This window comes from Emys orbicularis, chromosome 1 (genome assembly GCF_028017835.1).
Source record: "Emys orbicularis isolate rEmyOrb1 chromosome 1, rEmyOrb1.hap1, whole genome shotgun sequence".
In the NCBI taxonomy this organism is placed as follows: Eukaryota; Metazoa; Chordata; order Testudines; family Emydidae; genus Emys; species Emys orbicularis.
The window spans coordinates 5726935-5745692 of NC_088683.1; the positions used below are offsets into that span (position 1 = coordinate 5726935).

At 53.8% G+C, this 18758-nt stretch overlaps 1 protein-coding gene across 1 annotated transcript; it reads right to left on the reverse strand.

Annotated features, from left to right (window-relative positions):
* Positions 1-602: 602 nt before the first annotated feature.
* CIMAP1B (ciliary microtubule associated protein 1B) lies at positions 603-10002 on the reverse strand. Its single transcript, XM_065423646.1, has 6 exons — positions 9894-10002; positions 9193-9396; positions 6034-6135; positions 1833-1954; positions 1497-1637; positions 603-683 (listed from the first exon to the last, which is right to left on the reverse strand). The coding sequence occupies exons 1-6, from the start codon at positions 10000-10002 to the stop codon at positions 603-605; spliced, it is 759 nt and encodes a 252-aa protein (XP_065279718.1).
* Between the last annotated feature and the right edge of the window lie 8756 nt (positions 10003-18758).

An 18758-nucleotide genomic window follows, 5' to 3' on the forward strand; every position in this document is an offset into this window, starting at 1 on the left:
AATGAGACCCTTCCACCTCACCGGTGGGCAGAAAGTGCTGGGCAAGGATCCAACAATTGTTCGCCAGAGGCCCAGGAGAGAAGCCAAGGGCAAGGGGCATTGGTGGGCTGGGCTGCATTGCGTGGGAGCCAGTTGCTGCACTAGGTCTCCTAGCACCGAAGGGGACCATGGAGAGGAGAGTGCGGGCGCATTGGCCACCCCAGTGTCCGCCGCTGTGACTGGATTTCCCCCAGGAGTGAAAGTCAGAACGTGAGGGGGGCCCCCGAGCTACTGGGGCTAGTGCAAATGAGTCTGGTCTGTTGGGGGTGCTGCAGCCAGCCTGACCTCGCCTCACCCCCTTTCCACACACCCCCTGGAGCTCAGCACTCACATGATGGCCTGCTCCGGTTCCACTGTCTGGCCGCTGCTGAACGGCCCGAAGGAGCCAGGCCCAAGCTCCCCGGGTCTCCCTGGGCCTGAGGAGCTGGGGGCTGACTCACCAAAAGCGACTGGACAAAGTGTTAAGTCAGCAAAAATTTTCAAATGCACAATTCTTGTCCAGCCCGTCCCTCTCTCTAACACCCGCGACCAGCCGCTCCCTCTGCTCCTCCAACCGTGCTCGCTTAATCCACCACGTCCACAATGAGGGGTGCCAGGTAGTCGGAGTGGCGGATTCCAAAGGTCTGGCCACGCTGCTGGACGTACTGCAGGGAGAGGGAGCAGAACACCGCGGGATCAGTGCATGAGATCTCAGCTCCTGCCCCCAGCACCCGCTGTAACCCTGCAGAGATCCTGGCCTCCACGTTGAGATCCTGGCGCCCCCCCCCCGCTTCAGATCTCAACGCTCCCCCACAACTACAATCCTGCCTGAGACCTTAGCTCCCCACTACACGCGCGCGCACACACACACACATACACTGTATCACCCCCCACACACACACTGCATCCCCAGCACACACACTGTATCACCCTCCGCACCCACACACACTGCATCATCCCCCCGACACTGCATAACCCCCCTTACACACAAACTGTATCACCGCCCCGCACACACACACACTGCATCCCCCCCCACACACACTGCATCACCCCACCACCACAGACACACTGTATCACCCCCCACACACACACTGCATCATCCCCCCCACACTGCATCGCCCCCTCCACACACACACTGTATCACCGCCCCGCACACACACACACTGCATCACCCCCCACCACACACACACTGTATCACCCCCCCACCACCCACACTGTATCGCCCCCCACCACACACACACTGTATCACCCTGCGCACGCACACACACTGCATCATCCCCCCACCACACTGCATCACCCCCCACACACACACACACACTGTATCACCGCCCCGCACACACACACGCTGTTCACTGCCAGGGAAATCTCTCCATGAGCTCTCCAGTCTCTCCGCCAGCCAACATGTATGCAACACGTCCCTGACACAACAGCTCTTGTGAGCCCGTGTGTGTGTGTGTGTGTCCTGGCCCCCTCCTCACCTTCTCCGGGCTGTGTGCCCCAGGCCCTGGTTTCTGCGTGTTGTCCCCAGGAAGCATGTTGCGGGCAAGCATGCTGTATTGGGGGGCCCGGGTCTTGAACACGCTGGGTTCCACCACACGATAGTTACAGGGCCCTGGCGTCTGCACACAAGGAGAGCGGAGCTCAGTTGCCAACAGGCCACTCCCAGGGGCGCCCCCCCTCCAAAGTAGGCCGAGCTGCAACCCAGCTGTCATTCTGACCCCCCATTCCCCATCGCCAGGCGTGTCCCCCATCCCCCTTTCCTCACCCCCTTCCACCTGAGTACCCCCCTCCCCAGCTCCGCTGCTGCCTCTCACCTTGCTCAGGTCCTCATAGAAACTGCCGACCAAGCTGCGCCCCAGGAGGGAATAGTTTGGGGCAGAGCTCTTGTTGACGACCTTGGGCCCAATCATTGGGGGGAGCCCATAGGCGGCAGGCCCTGGGATGGGGGGAAGAGGGGATCAGTGGGGGTCAGAATTGCCATTCAAACACCACTGTGGACAAATCAGAAATCTGACAGGGCAGCTCCGGGGCGTGGGGGGGAGGGCAGGGCAGGAGTGAGGAGAAACTGTGGAGGGGCAGAGCTCGGGGGGTGAGGGCAGAAGGGAATGGGGTGGGGGAGGGGAGGGCAGCAGTGAGGTGAGACTGGGGAGGGGCAGAGCTCGGGGGGTGAGGGCAGAAGGGAATGGGGTGGGGGAGGGGAGGGCAGCAGTGAGGTGAGACTGGGGAGGGGCAGAGCTCGGGGGGTGAGGGCAGAAGGGAATGGGGAGGGGTGGGGAGGGCAGCAGTGAGGTGAGACTGGGGAGGAGTAGGGCTCGGGGGGGTTAGGGCAGAAGGGAATGGGGTGGGGGAGGGGAGGGCAGGAGTGAGGTGAGACTGGGGGGAGGGGCAGGGCTCGGGGCGGAGGGCAGAAGGGAATGGGGAGGGGTGAGGAGGGCATCAGTAAGGTGAGACTGGGGAGGGGCAGGGCTCGGGGTGTTGAGGGCAGAAGGGAATGGGGTGGGGGAGGGCAGGAGTGAGGTGAGACTGGGGAGGGGCAGGGCTCGGGGTGTTGAGGGCAGAAGGGAATGGGGTGGGGGAGGGCAGGAGTGAGGTGAGCCTATAGGACTAACCTGCTTGCTTGCATATATATATCTTTTCTTATAGTTTAAGTATTTGATGTATTGTAATAGGTTTATAAATTTATATTAAAGTAAGTTTGGCTGAAATGCAAAAAACCTACAGGCCATATCCTGTATGTTAAGCTAAGGCAAAGTCAGCATATCTATATTAAAACCTTTTACTCAAAAAGTAAAGTTAATCTATACCTTGTTACCTAAATAAATAAGTACCCACGCCTATGTCTATAACCTTTTATCTAAATCAATAATCAATAGAAAATGGCATAGGGTTTTTTTCAATGTTGTACCCACAAACTTAACAGGTACACCACAAGGAAATTTATGTGCGTATGTACATGTCATCAATAAGCACAAACATACTAGCCTATGGGGTAAGCGTACCCTAACATTTTGTGGGTAAAAAGTAAAATTTGGGCATCATTTTTCCCCCCCCAGCACTTGTGCCTTATAAAAGAGGTAACACACCTCGCTAAAGCACTCCACTCTATCATTCTCATTTACATTGTATTTCTACTCTAGCTCAATCTATTCTATCTATCTACAATAACTACTACTATTTGTAGGCTATACTTGTTCTTCTTAAACTTTAAGTTTCAAAAAAACTAGGCTAAGTTTGGTTTCCCTAAGTTTTATTCTTAGTTTGTTTATCAGGTTTTAATTTTAATTTTAAGTTAGTCAAGTAAACCCTAATTTAGTTTTAATAGCTCTTAGCATTAGCTTTTCCTAAGCCCTGCATCCCTCACTCAAAAATTAAAAAACCTAAAGTGCAAGGCTGGTCCTGTGTCTCTTACCACCAGGTTATCAAAAAAGGGTGTAAGTATATTAACCAGAGCTTTGTAGCATATAATACTATATTATCATATGTATCTTTTAAATATCAGTAATGCAATTGTAACTTTGTAACTCTAATTATTTTACCATTTACTTACTATTTCATTAACTTTAATAAAAAGTCTTTAAGGCTGTATTTATCTCAGTATAAGCTTCCTGTCATACCCTCAAGGGTCCTTTGTAAATTCTGTAAAGCCTAATTCAAAACAAAAACTTTTATCTTCTAATGAAACAAATTGGCAAGCCTAAAACCCATACTAATTAATATTAATAATTTATTATTATTAATAATTAAATTAAATTAAATTAAAATACAGTGAAAAGGGAGGGGCAGGACTCAGTGGGGGTGAGGGCAGAAGGGAATGGGGAGGGGTGGGGAGGGCAGGAGTAGGTGAGACTGGGGAGGGGGAGGGGCAGGGCTCGGGGCGGAGGGCAGAAGGGAATGGGGAGGGGTGGGGAGGGCAGGAGTACGTGAGACTGGGGAGGGGGAGGGGCAGGGCTCGGGGGGGGGTGAGGGCAGAAGGGAATGGGGAGGGGTGGGGAGGGCAGGAGTAGGTGAGACTGGGGAGGGAGAGGGGGAGGGGGAGGGCTCGGTGCGGAGGGCAGAAGGGAATGGGGAGGGGGAGGGGAGGGCAGCAGTGAGGTGAGACTGGGGAGGGGCAGAGCTCGGGGGGTGAGGGCAGAAGGGAATGGGGTGGGGGAGGGGAGGGCAGCAGTGAGGTGAGACTGGGGAGGGGCAGGGCTTGGGGAGGTGAGGGCAGAAGGGAATGGGGAGGGGTGGGGAGGGCAGGAGTAGGTGAGACTGGGGAGGGGGAAGGGCAGGGCTCGGGGGGGGTGAGGGCAGAAGGGAATGGGGAGGGGTGGGGAGGGCAGGAGTAGGTGAGACTGGGGATGGGGAGGGGCAGGGCTCGGGGCGGAGGGCAGAAGGAGACAGGGTGGGATGGGGGGAGATGTGAGGCGACACTGAGGAGGGGCAGGGGGCGGGGGCGGGGCAATGGTAGCTGTGAGGCTGTGGCAGCACTTCACTGCCATCCTGGGCGAGGCCAGCCCTGCTCTCTCCCATTGCTGTCGCCCGCCCCCTGGCACTCAGGCTTGGCACAGCGGCTGCTCTGCCATGACAGAGAGGCAGGCGAGCCACATATGAGCCAATGGCTGTGACTCGGTGCAAGGGGTGGCAGCGCCACTTAGGTTCGTTTCCCCCGGTTGCCGGGGCCCCCCCGAGATGGGGACCCTGGACTCGATCAGCTGCAGCACCAAAGCCTATGGGACTAAGGAGCCAGCAGGACTGCCTGTTGCTCCTGGAGGGGCAGGAACAATCTCTACCCACGAATCGGCATGACCCCCTGCTCCGAGAGCCCCATCCACCTGGGCCTTAGTCATCTGAAACACCCCCTCACAAGCCTCCGCAGCCAGCCCGTCTCCGCTCTCCTAGCAGGGCGAGCTTTGCGCTGGCATCAAGGGCAGGGCGTCCAGAGCAAGGGAGTCCCCAGCAGAGAGCTGGGCCTGTGCACGGCTCTGGGAGCAGGGTGACTCCCTCCTTTCCAGTGACGTCAGCGGGGGAAACTCCCAACTGACGCCAGACCCTGACCCCCACCCTAAATCCCGGCCTGGTGCTCCGTCGCCAAGGGCTTGGATTCTGGTGCGCCCAGCCGAGTGCACAGGGCCCAGGAAGGTAAATACTCCCCTCTGAGGTGCTGCTGGGTCCCATCCCCTCACCACCAGGGCTGCGAGTGGGATCTCAGTCCCTGTAGCTGTCGAGGACACCCCCCACATATGTGTCGTTCATTGCGCTCCAGCTGGCCCTGGCGAGGGCACTAGGGAGTTGAGTTGCTGCCCCTCAAGTCCAGGTCTCCCCACTGAAAGGTGCATTGGTTCTCACCTCTCTTCCCTTTAGGTCTGGAAGCTGCCCCCTCCCGCACTGTCCCCAGGCAGGACATTCCAGGTGGGGGAAGCTGCTATTAGATGGTTATTTTATGATTGCACTGCCCCCCATGAGCAACTGGGGGAGCGCAGGGCCGTGGGTGGGGAACGATCATTATCCCTCCGCTGTACCGTTCACAGCCCTGAACCAGGCCCCTCTCCCGGAGGGTATCGCAGTGCAGAAGTGTGCTAGGGAGAAGCTGAGCAATCGGGGGGTGAGGGGTGATCACAAACAGATCCGGTGCCCATCCTGCAATAGGCTTGGCAGAATCGTCTCCTTCAGCGGCTCTGGCCTCTGTTCAGCATTCAGTAGCAGTTGCCAGGATCCGGGGTCCACTCGCATCCCGAACCGGTGGGTTGATCCCCCCTCTTACAGTCTCTTGCCACCCTGCCCAGTAGCACCTGCTTTGGCTAAGAGGCTGGAAAAGCAGTGAACTGGCTCTAGGGTCTCTGTGCGTGGAGATGGGCACGTGCTGGAGCCAGGGCTTCCGGGAACGGGAAGGGGAGAATGGGGACAAATCCAGACAAACGTCTGAGCCATCGGGCACTGATTTGTGCCTGGGAACCTTGAGGGGTTTGGCCAGTGGTGCAGTGGGGCGGGGGGAGCAGGAGCTTGGTCAGAGCTCAGCCCCATGGTCTCTCCTACCTGGAGTCTGGTCATTCGCAAACTCCTTCGTACGCGAGGCGAGCGAGTAGATGGGCGCGGAGCGATAGGCCCATTTCCCTGCCTTCTCTGGAGAATATCGACCTGAAACAGAGAGGGAGGATAATATTGGAGCATAGACAGGAGGGGCACGCCCCATACCCCACTGATTGGCACACCGTGGACTGAAGCAGCTGGGAGCTCACAGATAGCCAGCGCTCCAGTCCTATGCCCTACAGCACCCCCTGCTGGCACAGGCTGAGGCCGGAGTAGCTGGGAGCTCCCCCCACAGCCAGCACTCCTGCCCTGCTCCCCACAGTGCCCCCTGCTGGGAAAGGCCAGGGCTGGAGCAGCTGGGAGCTGCCACACAGCTAGTTCTCTTGTGCTGCTCCCTACAGCGCCTCCTTCTGGGAGATGGTGGGACTAGAGTAACTAAGAGCTCCCCCCCATCTAGTGCTCCTGCCGGGCTCCCTGCGCAGTACATGCAAGTCTGAAAATATCAGAAGGGTGTGAAGCCCAGGAAAGAGAGGGATTAGCAAGGAGGATACACAAAGGGGGAGGGGAATTAGGAGGAATGGGATAGAATGAACAAGAAGGGAATTTAGGCTGACTCTCAGGATCAGTCCTTGGCAGTGATATCTATGGGGCTGGGGAATCATATCTCGAGGGTAACATAAGAACCTAATGGCCATAGGATCAGTCCAATGGTCCATCTAGCCCAGTGTCCTGTCTTCTGACAGCGGCTGGTGCCAGACTCTTCAGAGGGAATGAACTGAACTGGGCAATTTATCAAGTGATCCATCCCGCATCATCCAGTCCCAGCTTCTGGCAGTCAGAGGCTTAGGGACACCCAGAACGTGGAGTTACATCCCTGACCATCTTGGCTAAAAGCCACTGATGGCCCTATCCTCCAGGAACTTATCTAGTTCTTTTTTGAACCCAGTTATACTTTTGGCCTTCACAACATCCCCTGGCAACAAGTTCCACAGGTTGATAATGAAAATGAACATGCATCGGTCTGCTCTGCTTTGGATCATTATCAAGCAGAACCCGTCATCAGCATGGAAGCATGTCCTCTAGAATGGTGGTTGAAGCATGAAGGAACATATGAATCTTTAGCGCATCTGGCACATAAATATCTTGCGACGCCGGCTACAACAGTGCCATGAGAATATCTGTTCTCACTTTCAGGTGACATTGTAAATAAGAAGCGGGCAAACTTGTTTGTCTGAGTGATTGGCTGAAGTAGGACCGAGTGGACTTGTAAGCTCTAAAGTTTTACATTGTTTTATTTTTGAATGCTGTTATTTTTTGTACATAATTCTACATTTGTAAATTCAAGTTTCATGATAAAGGGATTGCACTACAGTACTTGTATGAGGTAAATTGAAAAATACTATTTCTTTTGTTTTTTAGAGTACAAATATTTGTAATCAAAAATAAATATAAAGTGAGCACTGTACACTTTGTATTCTGTGTGTAATTGAAATCAATATATTTGAAAATGTAGAAAACATCCAAAAATATTTAAATCAGTGGTATTATATTATTGTTTAACAGTGCGATTAATCACATGATTAATTACGATTATTTTTTTAATTGCACGATTAATCATGATTAATTTTTTAATCACGCGATTAACTGCAATTAATTTTTTAATCGCTTGACAGCCCTAATCTTTTTCTTTTTAGACGCTATGACCAGAACTGCACACAGTATTCAAGGTGTGAGTGTACTATGGATTTATATAGTGGCACTATGATATTTTCTGTCTTTTCTGTCCCTTTCCTAATGGTTCCTTATATTGTTAGCTTTTCTGACTGCCACTGCATATTGAACAGATGTTTTCAGAGAACTATCCACAATGATTCCAAGATCTCTCTCTTGAGTGGTAACAGCTAATTTAGACCTCATCATTTTGCAAGTATAGTTGGAATCATGTTTTCCAATGTGCATTACTTTGCATTTATCAACATGGAATTTCATTTGCCATTTTGTTGCACAGTTTTGTGAGATCCTTTTGTAACTCTGTCATCAGCTTTGGACTTAACTATCTTGAGTAATTTTGTATCATCTGCAAACTTTCCCACCACACTGTTTACCCCTTTTCCAAATCATCTATGAATATGCTGAACAGCACAGATCCCAGTACAGATCCTTGGGAGACCTCGCTACTTACCTCTCTCCACCATGAAAACTGACCATTTATCCCTACCCTTTGTTTCCTATCTTTTAACCAGTTACTGATCCATGAGAGAACCTCCCCTTTTATCTGTCTTACTTTGCTTAAGAGCCTTTGGTGTGGGACCTTTTCAAAGGCTTTCTGAAAGTCCAAGTACACTATAGCCACTGGATTACCCTTATCCATATGTTTGTAGGCCCCCTCAGATAACTCTAATAGATCGGAGAGGCATGATTTCCCTTTACCAAAGCTGTGTTGACTCTTCCCCATCAAATCATGTTCATCTCTATGTCTGATCATTCTGTTCTTTACCACAGTTTCAAACAATCTGGCTGCACTTGAAGTCAGGTTTACCAGCCTGTAGTTGCCAGGATTGCCTATGGAGCCTTTTAAAAAAAAAATTGGCTTTACAGGGAGCTCCAGGGCCACCCGGAGGGGGGGGGGGCAAGTGGGGCAATGTGCCCCAGGCCCTGGGCCCCGCAGGGGCCTCCATGAGAGTTTTCAGGGCCCCCTACAAGAGTTTTTGGCGGGTCTTCGGCGGCACGTCCTTCAGTGCCACCGAACACACCCGGAGCGAAGACCCGGAGCTTCTTCTGCTCCGGGTCTTCAGCGGCAATTCGGCAGCGAGGGCATCTTCCGCTCTGGGTCTTCGGCGGCAGTTCAGCGGCGGGTCCTTCACTCACTCCGGGACCCGCCGCCGAAGTGCCCCGAAGACCCGGAGCAGAAGGACCTCCGCCGCCGAAGACCTCAGGCCCCCTGAATCCTCTGGGCGGCCCTGGGGAGCTCTATCACTCGGGACAAACACACCTGGATTGTACAGAGCCCTGGAGCATGGACTGGAAGCAACAACCCTGTGCTGATATTTTCCATCACAGACATCAAATCACACACACACACACACACACACACACACACACACAAATCAAGCCGCACCCACATAGCTTGGCTATATACAGCAAGTGAGAAGGGGACAGACTGACCTGGCCCGGGGGTCAGGAAGGGCATCAGATCCCTGGGACGGCCATAGATGGAGTAGGCAGGGTTACCATCTTTGCCCTTCATGGTCATCTTGGCTGGCACCATGTACTTGGGCCCCGGGGAGCACTCATCCTGCAGATGGAGGCGGCGGATGCCGAAGCTGTACGCAGGGGCTCGGTAGCGGGAGGGGTCGTGAAGGGGGTAACCTGCAACAGAAAGGAGAGATAGAGCCAGGGCACAGAGGGCATGGGCCAGATAGTGAGAGCTCCCAAGCCCAGCCCTGAAGGGAGCGTGGGGCATGGCAGAGCTGTCTCCACACAGGTCACTGGGGCAGGCCTGGACCCCAGCACAGACCTGAGAAGGGCAAGGGGAGGGGAGAGCTCAGGGTGGGTGAGCAGCACAGGTCTTATTGTGTAGGAAAAGCAGTGAGTGGGGGAGAAATAAGAGATCCCTTGGTGCAAGGGGGCAAGGTGAGGGGTGCCCTTGGGGCGAGCTCGGGGTGGGTGAGCAGCCCCATTCGGCTGCGGGTGGAGAGCGCCCCCAAAGCAGAGCATTGGACATGTGCATGGAGCTGCCAGCTGGCCCTTGTGTCCCTCTCTCCATGATGCTGGTGGGGAGCCCCGGCCCACCTCTCCTCACGGAGCCTGTGGGGGCTCCCTATTCCCGCTGGCCTGGCCGGCTCCTCGCTGATGCTCTCTCTCACCTACGTTTGTGGGGAGCCCGTACTTGGGCCCGGGACTGCTGTAGAGAGCAGCGATGGGCCCTCTGGGCCGGTGGGGTCTCCATGTTCCCACCCAGACGTCAGCAGACATGCTGGATTCCCGGTGTTTTCCCACAGCTGGTAAGGAGACAGAGAGCCCCGGTTAGGGAGAGGGCTGGGGAGCAGCAACAGCCCTTTGCCCCCACAGGTGGGAATGGGGCCCCCAAGCCTACTTGATGCCCATCCCTCTGCAATACACAGGTTGGCCTGTCACACTCCAGTAGGGGGCAGCAGCACACCTACAGCTAATACTGGTCTACTGGTTAGAGCAGGGGACTGGACATCAGGCAACCTGGCATCTCTTCCCAGCTTTTCCAGCCTCTCTGCATGACCTTGGGCAGATTGCTTTACCTCAGGGTGCCTCTGTACAATGGGGACATTGTCTTTGGATGGCTGTTTGAGATGCTCAGATGAATGGTTCCCTGCACCAGAATCGTTATTTTTCATCAATCGGAAGAGAGAACTGCTATGGGAATGGCCCCATCACACTTCGGCTGGGGGAGGGCAGCACGCACACAGGTCACCGAGAGAATCAGCTTTAGCCAGAGGACCCAACACACTGCAGCAGGGGCAGCAGCACCCATACTTCAGGAGTCCTGTCCCCCAGGTCCTGACCCCAGGGGCTAGTGCAGAATTGGTGGGCAGACCTGGGCTCTCACTAAGGTGACACAATCATCCTTGGCCCACACCTGCGCTCTGCTCTAGCTCAGGAATTCTCCTTTGGGGATGAAGCTTTCTCCGCCGGGTCTCAGGTCCTAAAGAGGAATCGGTTGAGAAGCTGCCGCTGTTCCTGAGTCACTGGGTCTGCAGAAGCAGTCGCTCCGTTGCAGGAGAGATTGCCTGTTGGATTGGAGCACATCAAGGAAGGATCCTACTTTTTCTCTGCTTTTTTTGTTCCCATTCGAGGCTCTCTGGACTGCTCCTACCATTCCCAGTGGTGCATTAGAGACCACCCCCCCAGGGAGACCTGTGCCGGCACACAGAGGTAAAGGCACTTGTGCAGTGAGATGCCACGCTGGGATACAGCACTAGAGCTCAGCAGCAGGGTGGACTAGCGTGGCTCGTCTCTCCTGGGCTACTGCACCTGCTCCGCACCTGACGCTCACATCCAAGGATCACACCGACTATCAGGAAGGTCTAAGGGGACGAACTGCACAAGGAGACAAGATCAGCAAGGCCAATGAGCTCTACCTGCTGGGATTTCCTGAGGCAGAGCCCTAATAAGGTTTGCCCCAAGGAGATCCTACGTGCTCTCCCTCTCTCTTTTATCCAGTTACTATGGCATCAGGGACAACAAACAGATGCTGCCCTTAAGCGGTGGGTGGAGCCAGCTGTGGAAAGTTCATTTCCAGGGTGACTAGAGACCAATGTCTGGGAGCTCCAGGGCTCGGATTCCAATTCCGGCAGAGGCATGAGGGAGTCCCAGCCCCAGAACAGGCAGAGAACACACCATTTTTCAGAGGAACAGCTGCTGCTGACCGCACTCCATGGCCCCGGCAGTGCTGCCTGATCTCAAGTGCTGGGCAAGCTGCTGCTGTTGATGCAAACGTTCAGGAGAGGGTGGGGGAAGAAAGGGCATGTAGCTAAAGAAGAGGCCTGGGCATCAGGACTCCCAGGTTCTCTCTCTGGTTGTGCCTCTGACTACCCGTCTCCGGGCCTCAGTTTCCCAATACGTAAAAAGGATAATGATATTGATCCCAGGGGCTAATTCATTCATATCTGTAAAGCACTCTGAGATCTTTGGCTGGGAGACCCTAGAGAGAGAAAAGGATCACTATGATATATTGGTAACGCTGGAAATACAGAGGCAGTGACCGCGAAGGGATGACCCCCAGCAGGAAAGTTACAGGGGCTAGGATCAGCCCTGGGGTTGGAGAGATTTGCTCAGTACGCACTGTGTGGAGAGGAGGCTCAGAAAGTGCAGCTGCTCCCGCTAGTCCCAGGAGTCCAGAGGCAGAACTGGAGGCCCTCGGAGATCTGGGGGGCCAGGCAGGGGTATCCCTGGGAGATCTGGGGGGTATGGGCAGGGAGCTGGGGGCCCTGAAAGATCTGGGTTGCGGGCAGGGATCTGGGGAGCAGGACAGGGGTGTCCCCAGGAGATCTGAGGGTGCAGGCAGGGAGCTGGGGCCCCAGGGGACATGGGGGTGCAGGCAAGGAGCTGGGGGCCCCAGGAGGATCGGGGGGGTTGGGCAGGGAGCTGGGGCCCCAGGGGACATGGGGGTGCAGGCAGGGAGCTGGGGCCCCAGGGGGATCGGGGGGGGTGCAGGCAGGCAGATGGGGCCCCAGGGGATGTGCGGGTGCAGGCAGGCAGATGGGGCCCCAGGGGGATCGGGGGAGTGCAGGCAGGGAGCTGGGGGCCTCAAGGGGATCAGGGCATTTGGGCAGGGAGCTGGGGGCCCCAGAGGATGTGGGGGTGCAGGCAGGGAGCTGGGGCCCCAGAGGGATCGGGAGGTGCAGGCAGAGAGATGGGGGCCCCTGGGGGATCAGGGGGTGCAGGCAGGGAGATGGGGGGTCGGAGGGTGCAGGCAGGGGGGAAATGGGGGCCGCAGGGGGATCGGGGGTTCGGGCAGGGGTGTCCCCGGGAATCCGGCCGCGGGAGGGATGGAACGCAGCTGCGTCAGCTCACACCGAACACTGACCTGGACGCGGACCCGAAAGAAGCCTGCGGCGGGGCGCAGCGGACCCGAGGGAAGCCTGCGGGGGGGGCGGCGGCCGCAGCACTGAGCCGGGCGGCGGCGGGGCTGGGATTAACCCCGCTCCCTCCACCCCCCCCCCCATTGTTTACAGCGTCTCCCGGCAACCAGCCCGGTCCGCGCCGCCCCCGCCCGCTGCCTCCCGGCAACGGGGCCGGGTACCCCCGGCAGAGACCTCCCCCCCCGCCCGGCCCCCGCGGCCCACGTGGGGGACCCGCCCCCCAAGGATCCTCCCGGGGTCCCCAGCAGCCCCCACCCCCTCGGGCTCTCGCTCTCTGCTCCCGCCCTGCTGAGCCCGCCCATCACCCTGGTATCGGTCACCTGGGGTCCCCCCCAGTGCCCAAGCCCAGCTCAGCACGGATCGGGCCCCTGGGCAAGCTGTGGGGGAGCCCCTAGGAAAGGGCTCCAGAGAGGGACTCACAAACGGGAGATCTGGGGCAGGACTGGAGCCACAAGGCCAGCAGCTAAGCTAGGACTGGTGGCCCCAGCCCCTTGCCCTGCCCCCGTGGGGGGAAGGGGCCGTGCAGGAATCTTGCGGCCACATGAAGGACAACCCCAGACAGTAACAAGCGGGGGTGGGTGCCATGCGCCTATGTCGCCTTGTGATCACCATTCCCGCTGCCCGGTAAGGTGGCACACGAGGCGCAGAGTCATCCCTGGGTGCAGGGCAGTCCGAGCCATTGCCCTACAAACCAGAGCTGTGTAAGGCAACCGCTGGCATGAGGCCACCACAGGTGACGGGTTCCCAGGAATCGGTTGGGCCCAGTCAGATAGCCTAACCCACAGCCGAGGGAAAAGTGCCATTCAAGTGTGGGCACTAGTGACTGGGGGCCAGGACCGGGACTTCCCCTCCCCAGAGCAGCAGGGCCCTGGAGTTCATAGGACATGAAAAAAGGATGGACCTTAAGGTTGCCAAGTCAAGAAGTCCAAAGGTAGGAAATGCCAGACTGAAGGTTGCTCCTGGCAACCCAAATTCAGCCCCCTTGTGCAGGCCAAGACAGTGCACTAAGACACAGTCTTTAGTTCCATGATCATCAAATAGTGACTTTCCACAGGACCTCTGCCTCCATGAGTCCTGCTGTTTCTTCTCCTCGTTCCTACTGGCTCCTCTCCTTTGCTCCCCCCCCAACACACACTGCTACCCTTCCCCATCCCTTGGACCTGCCCCTTTTCCCCTTCTTGTACCTATTCCCCCATCACGTGGTCTGGAGTGGCTTATGACTGTGAGTACTGCTGCAGGGCACATAGGTGCTGACTCTGTGAGTGCTTCGGGGCTGGAGCACCCACCGGAAGCCCCCCTATCAGCTCCTTCCCCCCCCCACCTCCTGCCTGCCAGCAGGCCCCTGTGATCAGCGCCTCCCCCCCTCGCGCCTCCCGCCCACCACAATTAGCTGTTTCGCGGCTTGCAGGAAGCTGTGGGGAGGAGCGAGCATGTGGTACGTTCGGGGGTGGGGGCAGAACGGGCACGAAGAGGCAGAGCGGGGGTGGGAAGAGGCGGAGTGCGGGGGGGTGGAGTGGGGGCAGGACCTGGGGAGTCAAGCACCCCCCGGCACAATGAAAGTCAGCGCCTGTGACAGGGCAGACTGTCAAAAACAGGGCAGACACTCCAAACTGGTGGTATGTTCTATAATTAGATTCACCAAGCCAGTAACAAAGGTGAACTCCTGGACCAGTGTAACAGTTTTACCAGGGAGTCACAGACAGTCCCCTTACACCAGGGGTTAGCACAACACATTTTTAGAGGTGTCAGAATGCGGCCACCAATTCTTGCTGGTGGCTGCTCTGACAATCCTGTGTAAGGAGGGTCGGATATGCATCAGCTGTCTGTGGAGTTCCAGGCGCCCCATGCACCGCCCAGGTGGGAGCGAAGGAGCTGCCAAGGGGAGTGACCAGTGACCAAATGTGACAGCTGCCTCCACTCACAAGAGCTGCCTCCAGCTCCACACACACCGGCCCTACATATGTCCAGAAGCGCTACCCAGAGCCCCCGAGAAGGCTGGGCCGTGCAGGGCGCCAACCCCTGCTGGCAGCGCCTTGGTGCAAACACCAAGGTCGTGCATCTCATTGCCCTTGGTAACATCTATTCAGGAGCAACAGGTCGGCGCTTGTCATGGAGTGTGGGGGAGTCAGGGCCCTGCACCCTCACTTCCTGCGATTCACCGGGACTCTCAGCCAGCCAGTAAAACAGAAGGTTTATTTAGATGACAGGAACACAGTCCAAGACAGGTCTTGCAGATACAGACAACAGGACCCCCTCAGTTAGGTCCATCTTGGGGGGAGGGCAGGGAGGCCAGCGCCCCATTGGGCCAGAGCCCCATCTGGGCTCCCCTTCATTTTTCCAGCCAGCTCCAAACTGAAACTCCCTCCAGCCATCTCACTCAGCCTCCCCCCGGCTCCTCCCCCACTCTTTGTCCAGTTTCCCAGGCAAAGGTGTCACCTGGCTCCAACCTCCCTCCTGGGTTCTCATGTTACATGCTCAGGTATCTTCCCTCAAGGAAAGTCTCCCTCCCCAATGCAAACAGTCCCAGCAAAACTCCCTGAAACCTTCCCAGGTCAATACTCCCCACTCAGTATTCAAAGAACACATTAAGAACGTTCCCACTTCATCACATCGCTGCAGGGAGGGGCCACTGCTTTCCCCACCCCTTGCCCTCTCCCCTCCACCCCCCACACTATCCACCCAAGGCAGTCGTGACAGTTCCATAGAATTAAGTGACATTCTGTGCCTTAAAGCTGAGGGAAGGCATTTAACGCTGCTTGGGTTAGAAGAAATCCTGGTGGGGGTGTATTTTCCACTTCAAAAATCATTCAAATTATGGCTGAAAAGCTTTGTGTAGGAGACGGGTCTTGCAGAATGCCCTAGGTTGGTCAGACTTCCAATGAATCCAGTCTCATCCCACAGCAATCTGACCATTGAAGAAGTTCTCCTTAACTCTGTCAGTCTTGTGCTTCTTCCTTTTCTTTATTATCTGACGTCTCTCACAAGACCCAGTTCTCTCAGTGGCTCATGGATGGAGATGCAGTACCTGATGCAGGGCCGCCCAGAGACTTCAGGGGGCCTGGGGCAAAGCAATTTCGGGGGCCCCTTCCATAAAAAAAAAGTTGCAATACTATATTCTCGTGGGGTCCCCTGTGGGGCCCAGGGCCTGGGGCAAATTGCCCCACTTGCACACACACACACACACACACACCCGGGCGGCCCTGACCTGATGTTTCCCATTGATATCACTGAACATTGAATCTGATCAGACGGGGGTGGAGATGCAGACTCTGCAAAGAAAGATGAACTCCAAACAACGTTTTATCTAACCTGGGCTGGGTAAAGTCCCTTCCTTGAATGTGAAGTTGATGGAACTGTTCCCTTTTACACTGGCTCAGCACCTGCCCTTAATCTTTAAAATATATATAAAAGGGAAATGCAAAGCTACACTGAACAAAAATCAAAAAGCTCCAATTTTGGAGACTAGGCGTAAGGAACTGAGCACTGGAATGACATCTGAGACCCTGACATGCATTTTTACAGTGAATCTAATTTACAATATTGGAAGATCTAATGCCAGTAAAAAGTGATTACAACTATAATAATACACTTCTTTTGGCAGTAAAAAATTTGATGAGTGTTTGTGTTTGTGAAGTGCTTAGTTCAGAGGAAGCCTCAGACAATCTACCCTGCAAGTTACTATTCTACCTGTTTGCCACGGAGGTAAAGGGAGGCACATTCAGGTGAAGGTCAGGCAGGGAGCGATTGGCAGAGTCAGAAAGCCCAATAGTTGGGCCTACTTATGCCAAACACTAACCTGTATCACCTGAACCCTACTGGACGCTTCCAAATACGTCACTAACCTGAGAGTAACTCTTAGAGACGCTCATTTTGGATTTTTTTTTCTTTTGGTTTGATAATTTTGGGGGGAACTTTTGGGTGAAACATCTTCTCATCTAAGTGTGTACAATAATCAACCATCAAGAGTCTTGCAATTCACTTTAACTCTCTTTATTTGTAGTTGTTGTCTCAGTGATGGGTATTTACACTGGGCCAGAATTAAATTGTCTTGTTCCAAAAAATTTTCCCGTTTGAATTCTATATTGAAATTTTTATTACTATACTGCAGATGAACAAGCTTGAAATGTAGACACTGGTAATTCCTTTGGACAATTATTATCCTCATGCATAAAGAAGAGAGAACATACCCTGTACCTTGTTTCACAAACCTGGCAGAATTCATTACCATTGCGTTACTGTGACCCATTAGAGAGACGTGTTTCCAAGGAAATAAAAAGTAGTGCATACAAAGCACCTGGTGACTTCATCCCAACGGGTGCTATGATTTAAAGCAAATTTTGTAATTATACATTGAGATTTACAAGGCTACCACACTCATGGAAAATTGACAGGCTTGTAATTCCTTTGGAGAAGTATTATCCTCACATTTAAAGAAGACACAAATAAAGTGAATCACAGGATTAGTCAGTTTTTATTGTTGACGCTTAGATCCAAGGATGCAAATATTTTGTAACAAGACATGTTACTAACCTTGTCTTGTAACACAGTGTAACAGGGATCAACCTAGATCTCAGTCTGAGGTAGGAGCAGTCAGAAGTATTGGGTTATATTTCTGTTTCTACAACTGACCCCCATGTGACCTTCACCTCAACATGCCATTTTTTCTTGCCCTATCAAACATAGTAAGGAAGTTAAAGTGGAAGTTCTTCAGCGTGCTCAGAACTCAAGATTTCAAAGCACCTCACAAACACTCACTGGTGTTCCACACATGCAAAGGGTTGAATTCTTAGAATATTAATAAATTCTTGTTGGGATTAGATACCTCTGCACTGAGTAATAGAGTCACTTAAAAAAAATGGACGCCAAGGTCTCTCATGTCATTCCCTTAATCTGATCATGATCTAAAGCCACACAATCTGGTGCTATTTAATTTTCATTCAAATATAGTTTTGCATGTGGTATTTTGTGAAACATTTTTATTTGAAAATGCAGGCTCTCTCTTGATGTAAATCAGCACAGTTGCTTCAACTTCAAAGGTATTCAAGGCCTTAAAATTAAAGGAAGATACTTCTGCCCTCTTCCCTGGATATAGAACCCACTCTTGGGGATATCTTTTACATTCTAAACAACATTCTGGTTCAGGCAGGAATGTTTTCTGCAACATGCCCTATGGTTAGTCAGACTTTATGTCAAATGTCATCACACAGCCATCTCCTCCTTCCCCAAGAATGAGTTATTTTCATTTCTCCTCAGCTTCTTGCAGGGCTCAGTCAGCTGCATTGTCTTATAAGAATTCAGATTCTTGCCTGCTCATGGATGGAGAGACGTTTTCTGATGGAGTACAGATTCCAAAACTTAACTTAAACCTTATCTACAAAAGAGGATTGAATCTTTTCACTCACCACCATCCCTATTTTGACCCGTGAGCAAATCTGTCCTAGGCAGCCCTTTGTAACAACATTAGTGACACAAGTCGAGATCCAATATTAGGTAAAGTTTTACTCACCATCGGGAGAAATTCACCCCTGGGCAGACGGCCATCACAAAGGCCAATGCTCCATTTAGGTCCCTGCTAAGATCCAGTTTGAAAGTTTAAAGTGGGACTAAAATTGTTCATAGGACACAGAATATCATTGAAGTCTATGGAACTGTACTGATGTACACTAGCTCAGCATCCTTTTGTCAGTGGAGGCGGCTGCAGCATTCAGTCACTGGGGTGCAACCCTGGGTAGGTTTCCCGCTCCCACCCAGCTGGGGCATGGGGAGCCTGGGACTTCACAGGTGGCCAGTGAGTTCCCAACCCACATTCCCAGGGCAGGCTCTCGGTGAAGGGCTCTGGGAGGCAGGGACAGAGAGACGAGTTTGTCAGTGGGCACCAAGAATGTTGTTGTGAGAACCCTTGAATCTTAATCCAAAATTGTGAGAAGTCTTTGTAACTCTTAGGTTCTTCTATTTATAACATTTCTTTCATTAATGCTTGGGATTTCCAGTCCATTAAAAAAATATCACACAGAACATGGCTGGGATAGCAGGTGCTTTGGTTTGTAAACCTTAGCAAATCAGAAGTGTTTTCTTTTTTTATCAAAACCAAACACTAAACAGAACCTCCTCCCC

Coding starts and splice junctions, on each gene's coding strand:
- CIMAP1B (XM_065423646.1), bottom strand. CDS start 10,002: ATGTCTGCTGACGTCTGGGTGGGAACATGGAGACCCCACCGGCCCAGA. Junction 9,397..9,893: donor CGGGCTCCCCACAAACGTAG/GTGAGAGAGAGC, acceptor TTTCTGTTGCAG/GTTACCCCCTTCACGACCCC. Junction 6,136..9,192: donor CTTCCTGACCCCCGGGCCAG/GTCAGTCTGTCC, acceptor TCTCTGTTTCAG/GTCGATATTCTCCAGAGAAG.